The sequence below is a fragment of the Corvus brachyrhynchos genome, unplaced genomic scaffold, assembly GCF_000691975.1.
Source record: "Corvus brachyrhynchos isolate BGI_N302 unplaced genomic scaffold, ASM69197v1 scaffold32, whole genome shotgun sequence".
NCBI lineage: Eukaryota > Metazoa > Chordata > Aves > Passeriformes > Corvidae > Corvus > Corvus brachyrhynchos.
Window position 1 is genome coordinate 4610346 of NW_008237919.1, and position 20410 is coordinate 4630755.

Here is a 20410-nt window from a genome sequence, read left to right on the forward strand (position 1 = left end):
GCATGATTGGCTATTGATATGGTTTTAGTTGTTCTTTTTATTGCCTAAGCAATAAAAAAAAAGTGCATATGGGCTGGAAAATCTCTTTGTCTCTTTGTTCTACATATAGCATGCAAAATAAAGCCTTTAGAAAACAAGTTAATTTTTATATGGAAAGCTAGTTTAATTTTCCATATGTTGATATGGAAAAGTTTGACATTTCCTGAATTAAATATGTATGGAATTAGGGTGTACTAAATAAGCCTTTTTATTGTGCCTTCCTTCTCCCTCTTCTTGAGAGATGTTTCTTGAGATGCCTTGAAAAGAACTGCCTCAGGTTGTCTGTGATTATCATTTTCAGACATCCTTTTGATAACTTTTTCTCTGAATGTGTTGGATATTTTGTATTATGGTCTCTCTCAGGCTTGTTCAGGGGCATTAAGGTGTGCTAATGTAATTTTGTAGTGCATCTGTAAATAGTGGTAAGGCTTTCAGACCAATGTATCTTACTTAAATAACAGTTCTTTCAGAGGGTTCGATTAATGAGACAACTTCTTTTGCACAAGAGGTGGAAACCTACAACCCTGCTCCTATTTCATGCTTTGCCCTGGCACAGGTCTTCATCAGTGAACAAATTCACCTCACTAAGCTGACAGAAGACTGAGCCAGAAAGCAAGAATTGAATAGATTTCCACTCTCTTTAGCTTTAGCAGCTGCCTAAGAAGTCGGACAAGCACGAGTGGTGTTATAGGAAAGCCTAGAGGAAAAATTACACTGCTCAGTTGCAAAGTGTCAGAGAACAGATGACAGGACCACCTTCTAGAGGGAAAGGTTCTTATACAGGATCTGTGATCTCATCAGAGATTTTCTTGACCTTTGCACAGACTTCCTAATACATTTTAGCACTGTTGAAAGGTCTGAGTCTTGTTTTCAGAATTCACTGAAGAATGCCTCTAATAGTTAGGTGATAGCTTTTGCTCCAATTCAATTTATAAATCACAAGAAATATACCCAAAACATAGAGTGCTGTTTGAGAGGTCAGATAGTCCATCCTCTTGTCTAAAGCAGGACCTGAACACAGGAAATGTGCTCTTCATCACATCCTCAGTCTAATACATCCAACTTCAGTGAGCTGATGCTTTTCCTTGAACTCTTAGTCTGCCCTTCCTTGCTCTCCAAACTTTGTCATACAGTCGTGGTACTTCACTTAAAGTGTGAACATTTCTTGAAGATCTGTTCACAACCCCTTTCTCTTCTCTTTTCTCCCATGTGCTGTTTCATATCACTGGTCCACACTCACCTTGTGGCTGAGAATGAAAGGTTTATTGTTTGCCATACCCGACATTCAGTCTGCACATCTTATTCTGCTCAGACAAATACCTGAAACCGGATTCATAATAGATTGCAGCACAAGTGCCTTTATAAAGCACATTTGATAGGTGTGAGAAGCAGGCGTTCACTCAATATAATTAATAGTGCTGGCAGCATTAAAAATGCATGCCATGAAATGCCTAAGTGCTCTGTAACATCATTTGAATCCTAAGGTGAAGAGTCAGCTGCATATGATATGGCTATTTGCTGCTAGAGGCTGTTGTTATTCTGTATTCATATTTAAGAACTGCACAGAACATGCCATTGGGTTTCTGACTTAGTCATTGCAGACTCCGAGCAAGTAAGTGAATCTTGCCTTTTCAATCTGAAATTATTTCTTTTGGTCTAGCAATATGTAGATTTTTATATTGTGTTGTGCTTTAAAATATGAAAGAAAGCAGACCATTGTTCAAAAGCTCTGCCTTTCTAGCTTTTCTTCTTTGTTTCTTTGAAAGACTTCTCATTACATGAATTCGTTTTTAAAAATTAAGTTGCCTGACCACATGTCTCACAGCACAACAGTGTCTTCTGGACCTCCTCCTGTCCTCAAGGGAAATGGTGATTTTTTTTCCCCCAAATTTTAAGTCAAAAGGGAACTTGCTTTTTATCTGTACCCGGTCTTCTTCAAGTGCTGTAATCCAGTGTCTATCTATGCATATGGAATTTAGGAACAATAAAAAAGATGTCTGCAGGAGTGTTCTATGTATATGTGGTATTTTTACACTGGAATAATTCACATTCTTTAGGTATATAGATACGCTTTTTCTTTTATAGTTTTCCTAAAAACTGTCTAATTTAGTCTAAAATCTTTTAGAGCCAAAGACAGGAGTTTTAAGGGCATGAGTACAAAATCATAATTTGATTTAAGAACATTCATCTTGTACATTGCCAGTTTATTTACTGATCTGAGAAGATTTTTTAAATTGCAAGACACGTAGCAAATTTTTATAGGCAGCAAAGATACTATTGCAAAATGTCAGAATTTTTCCATCCTTAACCACTGCTTTTGAAAATGTCCGAGTTAAACTATTCAGCCATCTCTGAAGATCTTATTAGTAAAACTGTGTTTGTTTTGTTTGTTTCCCTTGTATTACAAGATTCTTGAAGTCATTTTACAAATCTCTGGCATCTCTAGGATATGGTGCAAGGCTCTGAACTTGAATGGAAAGTGAACTTGTTAGCAGTCATGTACTCCTTTGTTCTCCCTTGAATTTGCGCACAAGTGTCCATACTGTTATTTCAGTCTCAGCAGAGACCTGTGAGAATTAGATAACTGTGTTTTCTCAAAATTTTACCTATATGGAGCATGTGCTGTCTCCTCACAGAGTCATTCTGTACCTAGAATGCATAGTTGACATTTTCACAGAAAAAAACCCCAGTTACATCCTAGATTTACTGAGAAGAATTTTTCCAGAACATTCCCCTTTTGCTCTTAGTCTTGCTTCTTAGACCCCAAAGAGAAACCTTGTATGCTTGGAGGAGATAAAGGAGAAGGGAATGCAGCAGAGGTGGGCAGAACCTGCCACCTTTACAACAGCATCAACAAATGAAGAATAAAGATTAAAAAATAGTTTGTTGTCAAACCTGTTTTACATTTATTCACATTTAAGTGCTTGGCTTTGCAAACTGAAATGGTTTTACAATAAATAATACCTTTCTAAAATTGTATTTTGGAGTGTAGAAAGCTAATACGTACCTCAGCGTGAAAGGAAAAACAGGTGTGATCTGGAAACAATGTAATTTTCAGCTTTCATACCCAACATAAGGGGTTTTTTGTCTGATGTAGTAAAGATTCTTTCTAAATACATAAAATCATTGGAGATGATTAGGCTATAAAATCAGGAATAACTATGAGTAGTTGTTTGGGATGTGGACCTTTTTGATTAGAATTTGTTGTTCTCTGTGAAGTAAGTTGGTCTCACGGTATTTCTAAGGGGCATATCTTTAGTTCCTAATTATCTCCACATTTGGTCTAAACAGTGGCAAATAATTAATTTCATCAGAGAAGGCACACACAGTAGTATTAGAAGAACAAAGTTTGAGTTAATTTGGTTCTTAGAAGGCAGGAGTCAGTGAAGGACAGACAGCACTTTTGTTACCTGTAATGCTCCAGTTTTGCTGAAGCGCATAGAATTAACTTTGAGTGACTCACTATCTGGCCTTCACATTTTGATTCTGGAATGTGTGATGAAAATTCATCTTCAGTTTGACTGCTAATTAAAAAATGATTAATTTGAAACTCCGTTCTGTTTTCAGAAGAAGGAAACAAAGATTATGGACCTGTTTTTGAGGAGCAGCCTATCGATACCATCTATCCAGAAGAATCTTCAGATGGACAAGTTTCAATGAATTGCAGAGCTCGCGCAATTCCTCCTCCTACTTACAGGTAATATCTCGTGGTTTGATTCTCAGATCTTGCATATTTTATTCAGCAGCTATATCAGATTGTGTTATTAAATGCTCGACTTCTTAAAAGGTTGGAGCAAAGTCTTCGAGGCAGGAAAAAATGGGGAGATATGCAATTTTTGAGTAAGACTCAACCTTGATTTGCCAAAATGTCTAATCAGTGTTGAAGACAGTATATGGTATTAAATGTTTTCAGTTTTTGAAAGAAATACTGATCCAGATGTAAATTAAAAAAAAAAAAAAGTGACCTTTAAAAATATTTAAGAGGCTATCTTTCCACCTTAGGCTGAGATTGACTGAGATTTGAGTCTTTGTTCTTGATTCAGAACATCTTTTTTTATTCTATTTCACTTTGAAAGGAGAATTATTGATTGTTGAACATCCCATGTTGCTTTTGCATCCACTGTGTTGGAGAGCAGTGATCAAGAATGTGTCAGCTATGCTACTGAAGACATGAAAAACTTTATTCTGAAAAAGCATTTCAACTAGTTTTAATACAAATTCCCACATGACGTCTTTCACAATAATTATATTATTGTAGAAAGCAATTCTTCTTTGTTGTTCATTCATATAAGTTTGTCAGCCATTATCTGCTCATTGTATAAAGAGAAATGTATTTAAGATTGTCAGTATTAAGACTGTGACTAAATTACAGCCTGATCATAGGCAGAAAACTGCTGTCATTGTACTAAGGACAGACACAATTTCTTGCCAGCAAAAAAAGATCAGATCCATGTCAGTAAATTACGCTATGACCTGCCACCAGTACTCACTTACGTGTGTTCCCAGACTGCTTCCTAGAACAGAAAAAGCAATCAAGTCTGCTGGCTGTTCTTTTAAATCTGTTACAGTATTGTGACCAGCTATGGTATTCTTCCATCAAAACAGCTTAGTTAGTCTTCATTGCCACTTCTAAAAATAGGCTAGCAGGTTGTCTACCTGTACAGAATCACCATTTGAATATGATCCTGGTACATGACATTTTTTTGGCACGTACTTCCTCTTGCCGTGCTTGGAAAATGTGGAGAGATTACATGTGCTAAGATTTTATACTCTTTGATGTACTTCCCCATCCCTTCCAGTTGGTCCAGAGACTTGCCCCACCCTGTCTGCAAGACTGTAAACACACTGTCTATAGGTGATTACGGGCTCTAAATAAATTTTGACATTCTTCTTTATCTGTTGTGCGCTCAGCAAAATCTGAGCTAGCAAAATTATTCTCAAAGAATTGCATTGCATCTCCAGACCTGTCTAGGAACAGACCTGACAATTAGCACTGATAGCTGATGTGATGATAATTGCAGTACAGAATAAGGCCACTTTTCTTATTTTCTGGCATCATTATTTTTAGTATACCTCAATATGTTATTTTCAGCTCAGCCTTCTAACAGTTACTGAGCAAAAATCCTTCTATCTCAGAGGTAAATAACTTCTTCTTGCCATTTTCATTGCAGGATAAGCAGTCCTCAGGACATTTATAGTTAGATATTTCTGAACAGAGGATATAATTATTTTTTCTAACAGAGACATATAGTATGTCTCACAGGACTGAAGTGATACCTCTAGAATTCCATATGATCAAAATGCCATTTTCTGTATCTTTAAAATTATGCCATTTCATTAGATTTTTTTCTTGATTTATTCTTTTGTTCGTGCCATTCTTAGTATTGTTTCTTTCTATGACAATTGCAAGTTCCACTTCCAGATGAGAATTCTGCTTATTTTGATACATCTTCAATAGTGAATGAACAGGTAGTATGTGTTCTCATTGTCAGTTACTAATGCCTAACATTACCTTATGAAAAAATAAAATATTTATGCTGAAATAATTTTATGATCTTTAAATGTATTAAAGTTGCATCCTTGCTATTTGTCCATAGAAACCAGGCAGTTCCTTTCTAAGGTTATGGGCTCCCTCTTGTGGACACAGTAATAGACACAAATATAAATCATGCGTTCTGGTTCCCACTCCGTGTTTTTTAGCATTTTTCAAAATAAGTAGAAATCGGTGAGGGTCAGAACTGGGCCACCAGTTTCTGTCTTAATCCCTGAAGTGCAAGTTGCAGTAATTCAGTGAATTGGCTGTGGGGTTTTACCATAACTAAGGGGACAGTGTCCAGCAATTTTCTGAATGTAGTAAGTAGGTCATTTATGAAGCATGCCACAGTTTTTGCACTGACTTTACTAGCACATTATGTTTTATAAAAAATTTTCATTTTCTGCAGCAGGTTTGCAAAAATCTCTTATTACCCCATACTTTAAAGGTGCAGAGGGAGTATATTTGTATCCAGTCTGTCCTTAGATAATTATTCGAGATATGTTTAAATTCCCTGTGTTTGATGACTGGTTAGTTTATTCACAGCCAGCTGAAGCATCTCTTACTGCTTGGCCAGCAATTATGTTTTAACAAACTATGTCACATCTCCAAGAAGGCAGAACTGACACTGTTATGTTTAAAAGACCTCTGGAGTTCAAATCTGTGCCTCTTGCTGAAGGAAAACTTAAAACTTGTATAGAAGTTAATAACTTCCTGTATCGTTTATCAGAATTTATGAGTTATTTTTCACATCATATTTCTTATCGGGTTTACTTTTTGGGGCCAAATCTTACATCTGGCTTTTGTTTTTTGATAGGTGGAAACTCAGCAACTGGGATATTGATTTAACAAAGGAGCGCTACAGTATGGTTGGAGGCACACTTGTTATCAGTAATCCAGAGAAATCAAGGGATGCTGGAAAATATGTCTGTGTAGTGTCAAATAGCTTTGGAACTGTCAGAAGCCGTGAAGCCACTCTGAGTTTTGGATGTAAGCCGTTGTTTATGTCAAAATACAGAAAAATTATGGTTAGCTAGGAATGCCCAATGTTTTACGCTGTGGTGTCTTCTGCTAACATGTGCTGTGTCTGTATTACTCTAAAAACAGTATCTTAAATGCCTTAGTCTGCAGGGATCGACACAAAATAAATTTGTAAGCATTTTATATGCTTTAGCATTCCGCTGACATAACATGACAGCCTTCCCAGTGAGTTATTGTTAAATTATTAATTGAAGAGACTCATGGAGCCAGATCTGGTGATGATAATGTCCAGACTCTTTTTAAATCATGGTAGGACCTGAGGGGAAATAGTCACAGAAGAAAGACAAGAGTGAGGGGCGTATGGTGATGAGGTGCTGCCACAGTGCAAACGCAGCTGCAGGAGGAAGGCACGGCACTTGCCAGTAAAGTGTGCCCCGACTTCTAGGCTACAATGGAGATCCTGCTGGGGAAATTTCTGTCAACTTCTGACAGCTATGAGCTGGTCTTGTGTGTACATGTACGTGTACAGACCTGCACATCACCAAATACATGCATTGTAAAAAATTGATGTACTACATGAAGACTAATGCGAAATTTTGCACACTGAAGACAGTGTTTGGGATTTTTGTTTTATTTTGCCTTAAGTTGCCTTTTTCCCTGGATATATTTTTTCATCAGAGGGCAAAAAAAGGAATTGCAAAAAAAGGAATCCACTTTAACTGGGGTGCATTCACAAAGCCTTGGGTGCCCTGACACTAAGGGTTTAGTGCCCCTCTTGTCTTTAATCAGCCTCCATAAGCAGAATTCACTCCTTGCTGTAGAAGATTAGACATGTAGTGAAAAGTTCAGCTTTCGGATTGTACTTATAAGACTGTGGGACCACAAATATTCAGGAAAGTCAGCTATAATGAGCTGATGGATCATATGATAGTTGATATAGTCTTAGTCTGTATTTATCCACTATATTTTCGAGAAAAACATTGAAGACCAGGTGGTTACTTCCTTTTAAGGGAGAAAACATCAACATTCAATTTATGGGATATTTATTTATACTGAAAGCAGGCTTCAGTGGTGTGAGTCCTGAATAATCAATAGGATAAAAAAATTAAACGAATAAACATAATAGATAAGAAAAATAGAATCAGAACAGTTTGAGGCATGTTTTCTGCCTACCAGCTCACTGGCTGCATGAGATGAATGTTGATGGAGTACTGAAAAATTGTGCTAAACAGAACCCTAATATACAATGTTTCAATATATAAACTATAATAGTGTAAAGAGGTAAGGAATAGAAGTGAAAAGATAGCTGGAAACTGATAAATGTCTGTTAAAAAAAAAGGCTACTTTAATTCCTCTTTATACTGTTGTATTTCTTCCTTCCTCCTTTTTAATGATCTCCTATAAAAACCATTTCTTTATACAATCACTGTTACTAAAGAACTGAATAGAGTTGCTAAAATTTATATAGAAAATGTCTGTTCTTTATGTTCTTTTGCTTATGCATAAACTGATTGAAAAATATGAACAACCATTTGGAAGAGTTCAAAAAAGTCTTGACCAGCTTTAATTTTGTTTTGCTGTCAAATTTACTGAAACTATGGAACAAAACCCACATTATCTCACATACTTCATGAATTAATCCATCTGAGAATACTGTACATACTTTTTAGATCCAGTGCCTTAAAACTCATTAGAATATTTTAAACCTAAATACTCTTAGGGATACAGTCTGCATCACGTTTTTTTCCCCCTGGAATTTACAATTATGATGACAAAAATAATGTAAAAAAAAATTCATTTGATAATGACAAGCAAAACTGGCATTAGGGGTCAACAGGTTTCTGTCTGCCATGTATTGTATTTCTATACTAATCTCTGCAGGACTGAAAATAATTATAATAATAAAAAGTTACTGTAGTTAAAATCCCTATTCTCCTCCTCTTGCTTTTTTTAAAACTAGATCTGGATCCCTTTCCACCTGAGGAACGTTATGAGGTGAAAGTGCGAGAAGGTGTTGGAGCAGTGCTTCTTTGTGAGCCCCCTTACCACTACCCAGGTAATTCAGCTAAAAGTGCTTCATTTTCAATGTATTAAGAGTAAAAGGCAAGTTAATATTTATTGTTGCAAGGTTTTTTTATATTTACTGAAACAATAACTTTTATGCAGCTTGAGAATCACCATTTAGGTTAGGTTTCTGTTTTGAATATGTTTGTTGTTGGTCATATGTAAGGAATACTGTTGAATTTTCAAGTAGGTTTTGATACTACAAATAGAATTACTCAGGCTAACCTGCATAACAGAGAGGAGACTTGGTTTACCAATCAAAAGACCTGAGTACATGTCACTCTGTCACTGTGTCATCCCAGACTTTCTGCTGGTCTTGGTCAGGGCCCAGATTTATTTATCACCTGGTAAAGTCGCCTCAACTGCTATGATCATGGGCTTCTGTTAAAATCATGGAACAGCAGAAGCATCCCCAGAGGGTCAGGGATGAGGTTATTTATTTTCTGTAAGTGACTTTTTCTCATCATTAGCTACTGAAGAGCTCTGCAGGGATTATACCCATAATCTCAATCATCTGGAGTTCCATCATGAGGGATGAAATTGGCTGTTAGCATCTCTTCTACCTTGGAAAATGGAGTAATGACTTAGTTTTCATGCTCAGTTTAAGCATTGCAAGGAACTGTAGAGCAGAGACATATTACTAGTTAAAATATTCTAAGGTTTTGTCTAAATCACAAGACTGGTGAGGACTTCCCAGCTTCTCGATTGCATAAGGTCAAGACCCAGCTGCCTCTCTGATCCCATCCCACTGCAGTTCCTGTGGGATGGTTGTGCCCAGGGCAAGGTGTGTGCACTGTAGCCAGGTCCCCAGTAACCTGCACTCACGGCAGTAGTGCCCCAATGTTCAGTGTAGACAGGAATGAGCTGGCTGCTGAGATGTATAAATCTCTCTCACATAGCTGCCTCTCTGAAAAAAAGATCTATAACCTAGAAATCAGAGTCAAGTGATTTATATGCAGACAATATTCTGTGGTTTAAATAGCTGATAGTGTTGGGTTTTAATATTGACTACAATATTTTCCTGTAGATGACCTCAGTTATCGCTGGCTTCTAAATGAGTTCCCAGTGTTCATTGCTTTGGACAAACGACGGTTTGTGTCCCAGACGAATGGCAATCTCTACATAGCAAATGTGGAAGCATCAGATAAGGGCAATTACTCGTGTTTTGTGTCCAGCCCTTCAATAACGAAGAGTGTATTCAGTAAATTTATTCCACTTATTCCGCAATCTGATCGTAAGTATTTATTGGCAATACTATGCACATGCAGTATTTTAACTGTTTGTATTATAATTTTGTGCTAATTCATAACTACTTTCATTTCTGTAAGGAGAATTATATGGCAAGTTATAATGGCTACTGCACAATGTTACTTGGTGTTCCAGAGGTCCAAATCATTTTGATCCACATTGAAAACTTCATGAAGGAAATCTCCATAGATTCATTCACAAATTTCCTTTCAAATCATTGAGAACAGAGTTCTTATCCCCAGAATCCCTATCTCTTTTATATGATAAGCCCCTGATCTCATTCCAAAATTTTCAATAACTTTTTTAGTCTTGGCACTGGTTCAAAGGAGTATGACTGTAAAGCAGAAACTTCATGTAAATGTTGATGAACAGCTTCAGGATTTACTTTTTTTCCCTCAGAAAATCCCCCATGAAAGAGGAAAATCCTTTTCCCCTTATGAAACTTCCTATCCAACAGTGGTCTAAAAGCTTTGTGTCTCATGGTCAATCTCCTAAAACACCTTTGTAGCTTTGTGTTACTGGATTATTTGTCACTGTTTCTTCAGGAGAACTGCATGTTTTCCAAATAGGAACCAAGTTCCCTTTTGCCACTTCAGACTGTCAGTCACTAGCTTCTCATAAACTGATGATGAATTTTTTAGTGACCCTTTTATCTGTAAAATTTTCCATATTACTGATTGAATTTGAATAATTCCAAATTACTGATCTTTGACCAAATATTCCATAGCCAGTATTCACACTGCCATCTTCATCTAGAATTACAAGAGGATTCCTACAGGGATTGCTAGTAAGGAGATTTGATTACTTTTACATCCCTGTGCTCTCATTAAACTGTAGATGTGCTTGCTCTAGCTCCTTCATACCCTTACTGAGATAAAATTGAGCTTAAATTCAAAATAATTCAAAATATTCTATCCAGTAAAAAAAATGTGGAAAATAGAGACTCAGGTTTTTGCCTACCCACACACATCATGCTTCAAAAGCAATTAGAAATTCTGAAAAAAAGTTAGGATTTGTCATCCAGAGAAAGATAACTAGTTTCTGAGTAAAAAGATGGTGCCTTCTAGTAAAAGTTCAGTGCTTAGTCAGATCTTACGAATTGACAGGCTATTTATACAGTGTAAAGAAAAATTTTGTCTGGAATTTTAAGAAAAGTTTTATCGAACTGTGGAAATTTTAATAGCTGTATAACTTTCTCATATGCCTTTTCTTAGAATCTTTTTTTTCATATTAGGAGCAAAAGTATATCCTGCTGATATCAAGGTGAAGTTCAAGGACACATACGCTCTCCTGGGGCAAAACGTGACACTGGAGTGTTTCGCTCTTGGAAAGTAAGTGTGTTTTAAAGTTATTGTACAGCACGGTTTGCTTTCATTTTCCAGGGAATGAAAATACATGTTTCATTTTCAAATGCTCTTTTTGTAGTATGCAATTTAACAGCCAGTTCTTGAACACACTGATTTGTACTTTACTGTACCTTTTCAAGTCCGGTTCCTGAACTCAGATGGAGTAAATACCTTGAACCCTTGCCAGCCTCTGCTGAGATAAGCATGTCTGGTGCAGTTCTTAAGATCTTCAATATTCAGTATGAAGATGAAGGACTTTATGAGTGTGAAGCTGAAAACTATAAAGGAAAGGATAAACATCAAGCAAGAGTTTATGTACAAGGTAGGAAGAACAATTTTATTGCTGATGATCTGTGTTGCTTTTACTTATGTTGGAAATGTCAGTGTTTTCACACTTGATATCAGTGGTGATTCGTATTATCATCCTCACACACTGCTGTTCAAGTTAATAGAGCAGAATCAAAATTCTTGCATTAAATGCCAGGCATGATATTTATGTATTAATTGAATGACTACTCAATTTGTCTGGTTATGATAGCTGGTATATACACCTTGACAGTTATGTGTTAATATACTTGAGCATAGTGTAAATTAAATCAATTTATAGTGGTTGAAGTAAAAGAACTTCTGGGAGGAAAAAGATACCATTAGGTTTGTTATGATTTCTTGTTCTCTCATTTTGTTTGTGTGTTCTGTCATAGCTCTCTCTCTTATTAACTATGAACAGTTCTTTATTCCTCTGCCCTCTGTCACTTCCCTTTATGCATTTGGTTAAATTAGGTAACCAAAAATTGTATCTTACTGCTCGTACTGAAATCTTCCCAAGTAAGTTGACTTCTTGTCTGAGGCTTATGCCACAAAACTATGCCATGAAAAGGTCACACATAAGATCTTCAGTCAAGTGCTAGAACTTCAGTACATCAAACTCAGAATTAGTGTGGGAAGGTTATTACTGCTCGTAATAAGTAAATTGGTTTGTTTGTTTAGCAAAAGCAAAAATGCTGGACCGTTTTCAATATTAATTTCTTACATATCCTGTCTGGACCAAGAGAACAATTTCTTGGAGATCCTTTCAGTACATACACAGTTTTGCACAATTTCATGTCATTTAGCTATCATTTTTATGGTCCTACTGAGTAATTTCCACACTGAATAATCTACAGATCAGATCAATATAGGTGGTAATATCTTATGTCTTTGGTCATTCAGGAGCCATTATTTCAATTCCAAATTTTCTTCTCATAAAAAATAGTTTGAAGCTATTTTGAATCTATCTTGTAAGACAAAAACTTTCTTTTTTGTGCTGGCACATTGCTGAGTTATCACCATTACTTTGTGTTGCCTGTTTTAAGTATCATGGGGAAAGCAGTGAAATTAATACAACATAATTCCAATTAAATATGTATGTGCTATATTTACAATGCATCATGTATTTTATTCTGCAGCTGCTCCTGAGTGGGTTGAACATATCAATGACACAGAAAGGGATATAGGCAGTGACCTGTACTGGCCTTGTGTAGCTACAGGCAAGCCTATTCCAACAATTAGGTGGCTGAAGAATGGTGCCTCGGTGAGTGTACTGCTGTAGGTAACACAGGCTTGATTGGTTAGCTCGTGGAAACAATTTTTTGAAGCATGCATTATTAAAGGTTAAAGGAAAATTAATTATAATGATCCAAATATTTGCTGATTCCACTTGTATGAGGCATTAAAATCTACTTTTAAAAGTTTCATCTCAATCTTCTCTTATTTCTTCAGGCTATTTAGTATTCAGCTTTGAATTATAAACTTAACTTTTGACCATGTTTAGGAGATGGATATCCCTTTTTCTCCAGGCCTGTTAATGCTTTTCACTCTGGATAAAAAAAAAGTCTATCAGCTTCTCTTTAAAATTAATCCTTTTACCACATTAAACATGAATGTGTCATTAAAAATATAAGACAAAATAGAGTCAGTGGAGATATGACAAGAAAAAGTATTTTTAAAATTATCAGTAGTGTTTCTATATCCTGTATTTTTTTCACATTTTTTCTAGACACGGAGTGTTGCAAATGTTTGGGTGATGCTTAAAAGAAGTTTAAAGAAGTAATGTTTGATAATTTAATTCTGTTACACTGCATATTTGGTTTAAACGAAGTAGATTTTGTGTCCTAGAATCATGGAGACACAGAATGGTTTGTGTTGGAAGGTGCTTTAAAGATCATTTAGTTCCAAGCCCCTAGCCATGGGCAGGGGCACATTTCACTAGGCCAGGTTGCTCAGAACTCCATCCAGCCTGCCCTTGAACAATTACAGGGATGAGACGTCCACAGCTGCTCAGGGAAAAATCTGTTCAGGCATTTCAAAAGTGTATTTAAAGTCTGTTGCTTATACTATATGAAAAGCCATTAAAAAAACAAGAGAATATGAGGGCACAATGCAGGTCTGCATCTGTTGAGCTCTGATGACTCTGATCTTGGCAAGCAAATAAAAAAAGACAATGAGGCGGCTTGTTTTTTGACTGTATATCTTAAAAAAAATGTGTGATGTTGGAGGGAGAACAGGGATGTCACTATCTGCTATTTGGAGGTGGCTTAAACCAGGAAAAACAATGTTTTTGTCTAGATTTGGCGGTTATTGCAAACAAATAATTTAACAAGTGAGTTGCTTGCTGGTCCCCACTGAACTTGGCTTTCACTGAAAAAATCGGCACACTGGGATGCAGAACGCCGTGTTTAAGCCTCCAGTAGTACACCAGAAGATTTTACGGTGTGTTACTGTGATATAAAATGATTTCCAAATGGAAGATAGCAAAAATATGTTAATTGCCTTGAAAATATAATTTGTTTTTAAAACAGATAACTTGCAATTAGGCATTTCATTTAGCACACAACAAAGATGCCTTTTAGAAAACCTGATTAAAACATTTTCACATAAAACAAATCAGAAAATACGTTTCCTTTAATCTGTTCTCTTTTCAGCTAAGTAGTATTGTCTTAATCTTCTACTGCTCCATGCACTCCAATGTACTTAGATACAAGGGTTAAAGATTTCAGCTTGATTTTCACAAGAAAACAGAATATATTAACATGATCTTTCAAAAACTGATTGACATCTATTTGTAATTTACCAAATACCCCACCTTAAGTACCTTATTTTGATTGACTGCTTTTTCTTTTTTACATTAAAACAAAGTGTTAGAAAATAGTTTCTACCATCTCCCAGAGGACTCTTCTGAAAAACTCCTACCTCACTGGGACTTGCTTTGACTTTTTTCTATTGTAAAATGATGTAACAACAGAAAGTACTGACCAGTGAGCATGGCATAACAAAGGTTATGTGCATAAAATTAATTTAATTCCTTGTTTCTTATTTCTGATTCAGTAGTGTTTGCATTGATATGATAACGCCGGACTGGAGAGTAAATTTGTCTACTGACACTCAGCTAGGACTTTTCCAGAAACTTAAGTACTGAATGACACTGAATCTTTCTTTAAAAAAAGATGAACCCAATGTCACCAAAAAAGGAAAAGAAAAAAAAAGGAAAAAAAAATAATGTGGATGTGTGTGAATTCTTCAACTTACGTAGTTTATATTAATATCTTGTTGTTTCATTGATTCTGTGTTGTAGTTCCGGAAGGGTGAACTAAGAATGCAAAGTCTGACCTTTGACGATGCCGGCATGTACCAGTGTATAGCAGAAAACATTCATGGAATTATTTATGCAAATGCTGAACTGAAGATTGTGGGTCAGTGGGATTACTTCTCTATTTACTGTCTCAGGGTTGAATAAGATAGCAGTTACATTTGCAAATACTGTTTGGTAACACATTCCTGTGAGGATGAAGCTAAGAACTCTCACTCAATCTAGGTGAGATGGGGTTTATTTGAGTTCTCTAGCTGGTTTTTGACAACAACTTGAGGAATAAAGTTACCAACTTGTGGGGCATTTTTTCCATTCTTATTTATGATGTTTGTTTCCTGCTGTTCCCTCTCAGAGGAACTGATAGTGCAGAAGTTATATGAAGCACATGGAGTTGCAGCCTATACTTCAAGCTTGCAAAACTGGTTAAGAAGCATTTTCATTTTTGCTCACCTATGATCACTCCTCTGTGAGGAAAAATTTGCTTTTTAAGAAACCATGTTGTCACTTACTTGGCCTTTGAAGCTCTTCATCTTTGCTGTCCCCTTTGCTTTTGCTTTCTACAACCCATTACACCCAAGTCACCATGTTTGTATGCAACGTAGCTGTGCCATTTGATGGCTGGATGTAGTAATGAATCCATTGTGTTTTCCTAGGAAGCATCCTGTTGAAAGTTTGACTCTCGGATCTAGAGTTCCCAGCCTTAAAACAATTTCTGATGTTTTTACTGATTTCATTAGAGCAGACACGCTGGCTGTATGACATATTTTCCTAGATTTCCCTGCAGTAGTTACTATTCTTTCCATCTCACATTTGCCTTCAGACTTTCCCAAGAACTAAACTATTCTTGTTTTTCCCAACCCATTGCACAACAATGCTTCATTCTACACTGTTCTTCCATTACTATATACTCCCTACCAGCTTGGTTTAAACAAAATGAGCACTTTCTCTGTGTGCATTTTCAAAGTTCAGGGTTGGTAAGATGTGGATATTGGTCAGAGTTTTGCTCTGTACTTCTGTAATTAAATAATAGCCTTATTTCCTCAGGCTGTGCACACGCTGGCATGATTAACGGTGGTATGCCAAGATGCAAAATAATTAAAAGCTTTTTTTCTTTTATTTGGTTTAAAATAAAGAGAAAATTAGTAAGCAAAGATCTGACCTCAGAGACCTAAGTGTGGTGCTTACGACAGTCATGTCTTAGTACTCTTGTACATCTGAGAGTGCACCTAAAGCCAGGTGGCCAAACAGAAAATCACAAAGAATAAGAAGGGCACAATTTTAGTTTCTAGAGAGGGTTAAAACCACTGAAAAGTAAACCCAACTATTCTTTGGAAGTATGATTGAGTGAGCAACTTGTGAAAGAAATTTACCTCCAGGAATCTGAATTTTATTAGGACTGATCAAAAGGCCTTTTGAAAGGGAGGAACTTTCAGTGGACTTTGATCTTGTTAGATTAAACTCAGATGAAAGTTCAGAAATCAATAGAAAGAAACCTCTGGTGTAACACAGCACAGAACTATGTAATGATTTTTCCTGGTTTTTTAGATTACCATGTGCTTCCCAGTACATCATCTGTATTGTTAATATTTTTCTTACTGGCCTGAAAATGAACATTTGTAAACAATTCAAGAGTTCTGTTCTTGTTGTTGCAAACAAGTTCTATTTTGCAGTAAAATCACTAACAGCAGTTTTTATGTTAATTTTTGCTTTCAGCTTCACCTCCTACTTTTGAACTGAACCCTATGAAGAAGAAAATCCTAGCTGCTAAAGGGGGGCGTGTAATCATTGAATGCAAGCCTAAAGCTGCTCCTAAGCCAAAATTCTCCTGGAGCAAAGGAACAGAATTACTTGTAAATGGGAGCCGGTTAGTACTGTTAGTGAACACTTTGAGCCTTAGAAATGTAGCCTTATGTATCTGTCTATCCCATAGGATAGTTCTCCATTTTGTAGACCTCAGGGACAGGAAAATGTGTAACTTCAGGAAAATAATATGCCAAAATGTTGCTGGCAGTACAGATTCAAAGAGTTAGCAGGGTATCCAGCTTTACCTAGTCTGGTTTAAAAATTGAATTGTACTATTAAAAGACTAAGAAAATCACTTGAATGAGTACAAGTGAATAGAAGTACATTCTCTTGCTCTAGCAACCTGAGGCATCTGATCATGCCACAGTCTCTTTAAATATTTTTTACTGAAGGAGTGTTTATAAATCCAGTAGTTAGATATGAGCTTTGAAATGATGTTTGTGGTTTGTTCTTTCACTTACTACAGTTCTACAGGAAGCATTGCTTTCTAATGTAAAATCTCATTTCTCTTGATGTATTTTTTGCACTTTCCATAGCATACGTATCTGGGATGATGGGAGCCTGGAAATTATCAATGTCACAAAGCTGGATGAAGGTCGCTACACATGTTTTGCAGAAAATAACCGAGGAAAAGCCAATAGCACTGGTGTTCTAGAAATGACAGGTAAGCGTCAGAATTGCATTCATTTGTTTTGGGTAGAATCCCTTAATTCAAAAACACTAATTTTGTTCCAGCATTGCAGTGCTTTTTCAAGCTGTTCTACATCTTTCTAATTTAATTGCTCATTATAAATGAATTGATGCTTTTAAAGCATATTGCTCAGCTGAAACTGGGTATGTTTGCACCAGTTCTAACACTGTATCTCAATTTTCAGGGTTGATTTTTCCATAAGAGATTATTAAATAAAATACATTAAACTGACATACTTCAATGCATTGGCTCTATTTGATAGCTCAGCACTCATGCTAAGGTGTGATTCTGGGGCCATGACTCAGAGAAATGGGACTCCTGCTGACCTTCCTTAGTGTTGTGGTGTTTTGCTTTGTACGGGCTTTGGTTTGGTTTGGTTTGGTTTGGTTTTGTCATTTTATTTTGGGGGGTTTTGGTGTGGTGGTGTTGTGGTGGTGATGCTGGTGGTATAAACATGTTTAAGAGAGAATTGCTGTTAAAGAAATATGCATTAAATTTGTGGGATAAGGGTGTATATCCATATGATTGCATTTCTAAATTATTTTCCTTTATCAGTATTTGTATTTACTGCTTGAGTACTGATACCCTTAGTTGTGTATTTTAAATCTGATTTCAAATAATTAAATAACTGTAGACTACAGACAGGAAGGATAGCATTCTGTAAGAGCTATGTCTTATCAAGTACCAGTGATAGTAGAAGAGTCATTTGTCAAATACGTGTTTAATCTCTGTTCCAGAAATCATGCTGGATGTGACAGCTCAATGCCACAATATTGTTGTGCTAATGGAAGAGTTAGTCTGTAGCATCATATGAGAGCAATTTTCTGGCTGATACATTCCAAATTTATTGTACCAAATGAAATGTAAAACTGTATTTTGATCCTTGCAGTTACTTTTTATTATCTTCTGCTGTTTCATATATCTTAATGTTACCCTCAGGCATTTAATTTTGAAAGTTTATGTAAATAAATATATCCAGCCCCTTAATTGTTCTAGCATTCTTCTAAAATCAGGAAGAATATTTGCATACCAAATTCGCACAGTGAAACAAAAACCAATATGTTTGTAAACCTTATAAACTAGTATAAAGAAATTTTAAATTTTGTAAAATTCTGCTCTGATCCATCTAAAAATGAACACCAAGAGTATAAGACATCACAGCAGAAACAGAAAGGTCAGTTGACTTATTTCAAAATCATTTTCACGTTGTGGGCAATGCTGAAGGCTGATGAAGAATGCATTGAAAGTGGCATTCCCAAGCACATTGTGTGGCCCATAAAACGTCTCAGACATTGCACATGACTATAGGAAATTAAAAAGTTAAATCTGAAGCTGACAGACGCTGCAAACTCTGATGGTTTTTCCCAACTGCTGTTCGTTCCCTGCCACTGGTCCACTCTTTCAGCAACTTTTTAGACAGGTATTGGTACTGAGCATACCAGCACCACCACACTGGAATGGAGCAAGTATCCTATGCATGAGTCCATATGTAAGGCCCTGGAGACCAGATGTTAACAGGCTGCTCCAATACACAGTGAGATGCTCCATATTGCAAAAGGCAGTAGTTGTGCCATCCTTGTAGTCTCAGTATTAAGCAGGTTTTAGATTACTAAAGTAGGATCTGGGAAAAGGTTTCTTTCTGAGGCAGATTGACAAAATACTGGGCTTACTGAGGTTATTTTCTTTTTCTGTGTGTGATGGAATGGAGTGTGCTCCTTGGAGCAAGCTCAAGCCTAGGTTTTAACTAGTGGCAATAACTTTTCTTATGGCTATTGTCTTCCCACTTTTGATACCCTACTACCACTCTCATATTGGTGGGACAGATATTACGTCATGGCGTAAGGAAGATATTCTGTTACTTTTTGTTTTATGATAATAATTGTAAGAAAAGGAACAAGTCTCACTGATCCAGTGAGTCCCTTCCAGAACAGTTGCTAATTTGCCATATGAGTTTGATGTATGTGTCAAGAGCTCAAGCAAGTGTCATGAGATGTCTGCTTTCTTTTTTGTTCCTGTAATAATAAGAGACATTGCTGGGGTATGTACAGCTTTCTTCCTTTCCTTGTATTGTTTTCTCTTCTTTTTCACATGTAGCTATTTGCACAATTTGTTATGCATCTATTATATCAGTAGATAAATTAAAATCTCAATCCTTACAATGCTGTAATGGAAATCGGACTCAGCCTAACCAAGTAGAACTTTTCATTCATTAAAGAGACAAGTTTTGAAACATAGGAAATATTGTAATTGAAACAAGAAACGCAGCACAAGTCATGTAAGATTCATCATGTGTCTTCTTTCTACTTGAGATATAGTCAATGAATAAAAATACTTGTAATGTGATTCAGAGATTTAAACAGCTAAACAGAAGTCAGGAATTTTAGTTGTAAAATGTTTTCTTTGTTCCTTTCAGTTTGGTCCTTTGAAATGTAGTTGTATGAATAACATGTAAACTAGAGTTTGAGAGAGTGGTTTAATGTATGATCAAATAGTTATGAAGCCGAGTTTGTATTTGAATAAACATTTATTTATTGGAGTTTTCCATGTTTGCCATTAACTTCACAGAAGCTACAAGGATTACTTTAGCTCCGTTGAATGTTGATGTCACCGTTGGAGAGAATGCTACCATGCAATGCATTGCATCCCATGATCCCACATTAGACCTGACATTTATTTGGTCTCTAAATGGCTTTGTAATAGATTTTGAGAAAGAACATGAACATTATGAAAGGAATGTTATGGTAAGATACTATAGATCATTCTTTAATACATGAAAGCCTAGTTTTCTTTGTTGTGAATAGTTGTCTTTTCTGTGTTGGTTTGGGTCCAGTAGGCCAAGAACATAAAATAGAATTACAATTCAGACACCTTCCAGACACATAGGCACTTGCAGGCAGATACCTGAAATCAGGTATCTAAATTGATGTAAGTATTTTGGTACCTCAGATAAATCCCACTCTGATTATTAGTGAAAATAGCTGTTAAGTAGGTAGCCTGATTGTAAACAGGGTGCAAATTACCTCCAAAAAGTGTGCATATGCATTTACTTTTACTTACCCATGTTTTTCTCATCAACATTT

General features: G+C 36.2%; 1 protein-coding gene across 1 annotated transcript in view; it reads left to right on the top strand.

Annotated features, from left to right (window-relative positions):
• CNTN1 (contactin 1) overlaps positions 1 to 20410 on the top strand; it is a 163918-nt gene that overhangs the window by 93684 nt on the left and 49824 nt on the right. The window contains exons 3-13 of the mRNA XM_017733132.1: positions 3607 to 3736; positions 6390 to 6562; positions 8514 to 8609; positions 9645 to 9851; positions 11100 to 11196; positions 11352 to 11533; positions 12657 to 12781; positions 14822 to 14939; positions 16550 to 16700; positions 17176 to 17303; positions 19896 to 20071. Coding sequence (XP_017588621.1) covers positions 3607 to 3736; positions 6390 to 6562; positions 8514 to 8609; positions 9645 to 9851; positions 11100 to 11196; positions 11352 to 11533; positions 12657 to 12781; positions 14822 to 14939; positions 16550 to 16700; positions 17176 to 17303; positions 19896 to 20071 — 1583 coding nt within the window. The remainder of the gene's footprint in view (positions 1 to 3606; positions 3737 to 6389; positions 6563 to 8513; positions 8610 to 9644; positions 9852 to 11099; positions 11197 to 11351; positions 11534 to 12656; positions 12782 to 14821; positions 14940 to 16549; positions 16701 to 17175; positions 17304 to 19895; positions 20072 to 20410) is intronic.